General features: G+C 65.0%; 1 protein-coding gene across 1 annotated transcript; it reads right to left on the reverse strand.

Annotated features, from left to right (window-relative positions):
• Positions 1-1,901: 1,901 nt before the first annotated feature.
• On the reverse strand, positions 1,902-5,317 carry LOC135310683 (uncharacterized). Its single transcript, XM_064439561.1, has 6 exons — positions 5,235-5,317; positions 3,590-3,831; positions 3,203-3,321; positions 2,757-2,910; positions 2,312-2,568; positions 1,902-1,991 (listed from the first exon to the last, which is right to left on the reverse strand). Exons 1-6 carry the CDS (start codon positions 5,315-5,317, stop codon positions 1,902-1,904), a joined length of 945 nt encoding a protein of 314 aa, XP_064295631.1.
• Between the last annotated feature and the right edge of the window lie 307 nt (positions 5,318-5,624).

A 5,624-nucleotide genomic window follows, 5' to 3' on the forward strand; every position in this document is an offset into this window, starting at 1 on the left:
TGGCCTCTCCCTGACCAGCCTCTCGGCGTAGGCCCTCCTCAGGAGGTGGGCAGGGCAATGGGGATCCTCAAAGAGATGGCGACAGGGGCTCTGCAAAGGCAGAAGAGACTCTCCTGAGGCACTGCCACCGAGAGCTGGGGCTGCTCCCAAGGCTTCAGCCGAGGCGTGTCACTTGCACAGCCTTGGCGTAGCCTTCCAGGCAGCGGTGCGGACCCCCCGCAGGGAGGCGCAGGCACTCAACAGACTGCCCGTGCCACAGCCAGCTGCGCGCTTTGGCCTGGGGCCCTCGGGACAGCTCCTCCCGCGGGGCAACGTGCAGGGCAGCGGGCAGACAGAAGGCCCCTGCCTGGCCAGTTGCCACAGCTCCGCTGCCGTGGCCCTGCCGCCAGAGCCTCCCTGCTCCCCTCCCAGGCAGCGGGGAGGGCAAGTGCCCTCTTCCTGGGGGCTCTGAAGTGCACGCCGTACCTGGCCTCGCTCCATGTTGCGCCCCGCTCTGTCAAGAGGGTACTGGTGCCGCACCTCCGCTTCCACCTCTCGGCGCTTGGATGCCATCAGCAGCCGGAGCCGTTTCTCTTCCCTCTCAGCGTGGAGGGACCTCGTTCCCTGGCGGCCCCGCACACATGACACGTGCAGCGTTAGTGTTCTTGGGCTGGCCACGAGGGCAGGGGGGCTGGGCAGCTCTTGCTGCCTCTTCTGCCCCGGCCCAGAGCCCGAAACGTGACACAGGGCTGGCAAATCCCTAGGACGTACCGTTCTGGAGGGCTGCGGAACACAGGGGGGGAGCTGCAACCGCGGCTGAGCTGGAGGTCTGGGCTGCTTCGGCTCCTCCTGTGGCTTCTGCCGGATCACTGGCAGGGACCTAAAGAGGCACGGCAGGCTGAGGCCGTGGGAGCCCACTCTGAGCCAGTTGCTCGGGGCCAGGCTCGCAGCCTGCTCCCCCCTGGCTCCGGCACCACGAGGCGGTTCGGCAAGAGGACCCCGTGCCCAGACGGACGTCGCCTCCGGGGCCTTTCGGCATCGGCGCAGGCAACCCCACTGCGGCCCAGGGAAACATCTCACTTGCCCACCACCAGGGCCATGGGGTGCCCCTGCAGCCCCAGCCACACCGCTCCTCCAGGAGGCTCACCTGGCTTGGTCAGCTTTGGCGGCTTGAGCCTGCTCGCCAGCCTTCGCCAGCTGCCTGGCTAGAGAAACCCTGCGGCAAGCCAGGAACACGGGATCCAGCACGCTCACTGCAAGCGGGAGGCAAGAGAAGAGCACAAGAGCGAGCGTCTCTGGGACCCTGCGGGCCAGACAGGAGCACCCACAGCCCCCTGCCAGCACTCGGCTGGGACACTACCTCTGCGGGCACCCCCGCCCCAAGGCGCCGGCTCTCTCTGGGGCTTCAGAGAAACTGCAGGCGCTGATGCTCGGTGTGGGGTCTCAGCTGCAAGCCTGGGAACAAGAAGGCACCGGGTGGGCAAGAGGGCACCGTGCTCCCTTGGGGGCTGACGCCAGGAAGCTGCTGGCTGGCATCGTGGGGAGCCACTGCCAAGCCCCTGGGGGATGCAACTCTCTGTGCGACCTCAGGGGCCCCACGGTCTCCAGCGGCCTCTGCCGGGCTTCCCTCGCCTTCCTGCCGGCAAGCTGATGATCCCAGCACAAGCCCGCCTTGCTGCCCGCGCAGACCCTCCCGCCCCTCTCACTCTCTCGGGGCACATTGAGAGCGGACTGGCCGCTTCGTCTGCGCTCTCCGAGCCAAGCACGAGCCGGCGGCGGGCGGACCGGGCAGCTCTGCTGGGAAAGAGCTGGTCTTGCCTACGTGTGGCAGGAGAGGAGCCTCGGCAAGAGGGCGGTGCCCCGGTAGCAGGAACCGAGCAGCTGCTCCCTCGACCTGCCAGGGGCTGCAGAAGCCATGCCGCTCACCTTGGCAGCGTGATGACCCCGTCTCGGCTGAGCCGCGTAAAATCGTTTTTGCCCGGGAAGGCCACGATACCCCTCATCTTGGAGTCCTGCAAGGGGACAGGACAGGGACAGCTCAGCAGGCGCCCAGGACGCGTGCCGGTTGCTCACCAAGGTGGCAAACGGGCTCTCTGCTCAAAGACACAAAGGCTGCCTCTCCGAAAGCCGTGCGCCGCCTTCTCCCTCGATGCCATTAACCCCTCCCTCAAAGGGGCCGAGGCGCTACCGAGGCTTGGCCTAGCTCCTCGAGAGCGTGCCTAGGCCAGGCGGCGAGGCAGGTGACGGCAGCCAAGAGAAAGCAGCTGGGGAGAGCTGTGACAGCATTGCCAAAGAGACACGAGGAGGAGCCCTGGCAAAACGACGAGCTCACCTCCAGAAGAGCTGCCAGCATGTTCCCGGTGGCGTCCAGCTCCAGCAGGCAGTCATCGAAGAAGGTCATGCTGACGGCTTTTCTTCGCACAGCGAGGATGCCAATGCCCTTGAAGGAGAATTCCACCTCCTTGTTGTCTCGCAGGGCCCCAGCGAAGAAAAGCAGGGTCTCGTGGATGCACTGCTCGACGATTTCTCGGCGGAAGTGGATGTCCGCGGCGATCTGCTCAAAGTCCAGCGGGACGGATAGCGTCTCGTCTAGGAAGCAAGCGCAAAGCAACCAAGTCACGCCCACCGCAGTTCAGCCGGCTCCCAGACCAGGTGCCATCAGCGCCCGGCCCACGGGCAACGCTCTGCCGGACAGCGCTTCCCTCTCAGCTTCGGCCACATCTCCACAGGTGTCAGCAAACGCAAGGACTGTGCAGGGCAAGCATCCCTCCTCTTACCTGGAATTTTGGTCTTGGCACACCTGAGCTTGTAAAATTTCTTCAGAAACCTGCACGGCCGGAACACGGGTCTCTCAACAGGCAAAACCTTGTCCTCTCCCACCGTGGCCTGTGCTGGGACAACTGCAAATGTCCCAACTCCGATGTGCACCGCCTGAAAACGCAAGCAAGAAGAGGCAGCGTTGGCGGTGCTGCGCACGCAGGGTCGGGAAGGCTGCCGCAGGGCTCGCGTGGCCCTGGGGACGGTGCTTCATGCCCTGCCCGCTGCAGAGGTGCAGGGGGCCAGGGCGGGCCACGAGCAGGAGGCAAGGCTCACCCTCTTCTGCAAGAGCTGTCTACGGATATACTTAGATGCGGCAGCCCAGACTCTGCAGATTTCTGGAAAGCAAAGGAAAGGCACGCCACGCTCTGAGTCAGCAACGCTCAACCATCCAGCGGCCCCCTACCCACGGAGGCGACAGCAGAGTGAACTGAAGGCCCGCCTCGCCCTGAGCAAACACTCGCAGCACCGGGGCTGCCCAGCTCCGTTCCTGACCGCTGCCAGCCTCCAAGAAGCGGGCCCGCCCTGTGCGTGGGCAGGACGGGCCTCGGGAGGAAAGGCAGGCCCCGCGACTGTTCTGGGGAAGGGGATCCCACCCTTTCCCACGGGTCGCGGCAAAAGGCCTGGCCTGCCAAAGCCAGCCCCAAGCCCCAAGGCGGCAGCAGGCAGGGCTCTCCTTGCAGCCGCCACTCCCTTCCAGAAGACCCCAGCCCCAGCCCCAGGGTTTCCGCAGCTCGTCTCCAATTCATCGTGCCTCCGACAGCACTGCTGCAAGGGCTCCCCAGGGCCTTACCGCTGGTGGTGAGCTCCTTGAGGGTTGGAAGCTTCTCGGGCCCCAAGGGGCTAAAGAGCAGGTACTTGATCATCCTGGCCCCCCTGCGCTGCACCAGCTGGGGAGGAGGTCCTGCTCCTGCTACAGAACCCCTCTGCTCCTCGCTCGCCGCCTCCTCTTCCTCCTGCTCCCACTTCCCCAAGCGGCGGCTCCAGCGCTCTCCCACAGCCTCCCCTCGCCTCCTCCTGGCAGCAGGGCAGCTCCTGCGGAGCAGAGCGCGGGACAGAGCAGCCCTGGCACTGCCCAGGCCTCGCTGGGGAGTGTGGCTGGGGCCACGGCGGGCAGAGGAAGCTGTTGCCATGAGGCGGGTGTCCCACTGTGACGCTGCACCGTGTCACACAGGGCTGCGGGGACGCGCCACCTCGCAGGCCCACCCACGCTTGGCCCCAGCACGGGCAGGGCAGCCGCGCCGGGCAGGGCCCCGGAGGCTGACATCCCCCTGCGTAGCTCACCTCGGCCCCCCTCGCCTGCCCGCAGACAAACTCTGGCAAGGCGGGAAGGAACGCGCATTCATGCTGCGGGGGCTTTGCGCACTCTTGTACAAGAGGGCTGGGGAGGGCCCGCTAAGTCCCGCTAAGGAGGGCCACAGCGGGAACAAACCCGGAGCTTTGGGTCACGAGACGATGCTCAGCCCCTCCTATCCCCTAGGGCCACTGGGGCGGACCTCTTTCACCACACCAGCACCCACAGAGGAGGACCGCAACAGCACATGGCGCACGGGCTGCTGCAAAGGCACGACGCGCCTTGCCAATAAATCCTCCCAGGCGCGCTCCCCGTCCCGCAAGACTTCACTAGCCATGACTGTCGCCTTCCCAAACGCTCCCCTCAACCCCCGGGGGCCCCACTATCCCCTGGGGACCCTGAGCACAGCTCCGCGAGCAAGAGATACGCTAACAGCAGCGCCTGGAGAAAGGCCTGCAGGCAGAGGGCAAGGGGAGGCCGTCCCCCCAGCAAGGAGCAAAGGTGCCGTCAGCGCAAGCCCCAACACCACAACATCAAGGAGGCCCCAGAAGGCTACAGCTCCCCCTAGACAGGCCAGCAAGGAGCCATCCAGAAAAGCAGGCCGCAGGGGCGTGCAGGCGCCAGCGCACTGGGCAGCCTCACAGAGCAGCCGGTCCCGGCATTGCCCCGGGAGAGATGCACGCTCTGCAAGGTAAGAGCACCGGCAGCAGGCAACAAGACGGGAATCTCACCCCCTCGGGTGCCGCGGGAGCTGGACTCTACTGTCAAAAATAAACTCCAAATTCCAAGCACTCTGCTCGGTGCCACCTGCAAACTCGCACTCAATGCCACTAGCTGTGTCCTTAAGGAAGATCTTCCCGGTGAGACAAAACTGGGAGAGTGGCTGATGCACCCAAGCCTTCAGCCGGGGCCTCGGACTTGCACAGCCGGGCAGCTCTTGCTGCCTCTTCTGCCCCAACGCTTCTCTGGATATCTTCCAAACCCGCCTGCACGCAGTCCTGTGCCCCCTGCTCTAGGTGTGCCTGCTCAAGCAGGGGGGTTGGACAAGATGATCTCCAGAGGTCCCTTCCAACCCCTAGCAGTCTGTGATCCTGTGATACTCCACAGTCTTGGTCCCAGGATGGACCCTTGAGGGACACCCCACCACTCCTTACTGATGTCCATGTGGGCCTTGAGCCGTTGACTGTAACTCTTTGGAGGCGGCCGTTCCACCAGTTCCTTATCCATCTACTAGTCCATCCCCTCCCATCCATTCCAATCCAGTCCAATGTAGAGGTGAGCATTTTGAGGGGGACCGTGGCAATGGCCTTGCAGAAGTCCAGCTAGGCGACCTCAGTTGCTCTTTGCTTGTCCACTCCTGTGGTCGCGTGGCCTGTCACGGCTGGCTGGCAGGGCCAGGCCCCTTTGTCCGCAAACCCTCCTGTGCCCTCGGCCGCAGAGAAACACTGCGCAGCATGGTCGCTCTGGCTGGACACAGGCAGCAGTGGCCTTTATTTGGCACGTTCCCCTTTGCAAAGGCACTCCTCGCCCCCGC

Source organism: Phalacrocorax carbo, chromosome Z (genome assembly GCF_963921805.1).
Source record: "Phalacrocorax carbo chromosome Z, bPhaCar2.1, whole genome shotgun sequence".
NCBI classification, from domain to species: Eukaryota; Metazoa; Chordata; class Aves; order Suliformes; family Phalacrocoracidae; genus Phalacrocorax; species Phalacrocorax carbo.

What these genes read in the sequence shown, in the direction of transcription:
- LOC135310683 (XM_064439561.1), bottom strand. Translation starts at nt 5,317, where the DNA reads ATGGATAAGGAACTGGTGGAACGGCCGCCTCCAAAGAGTTACAGTCAA. An exon ending in CAAGGAGCTCACCACCAGCG is followed by an intron (nt 3,322 to 3,589) that starts GTAAGGCCCTGG and finishes GCCCACGCACAG; the next exon opens with GGCGGGCCCGCTTCTTGGAG. An exon ending in TGCTGGCAGCTCTTCTGGAG is followed by an intron (nt 1,992 to 2,311) that starts GTGAGCTCGTCG and finishes GTCCCCTTGCAG; the next exon opens with GACTCCAAGATGAGGGGTAT.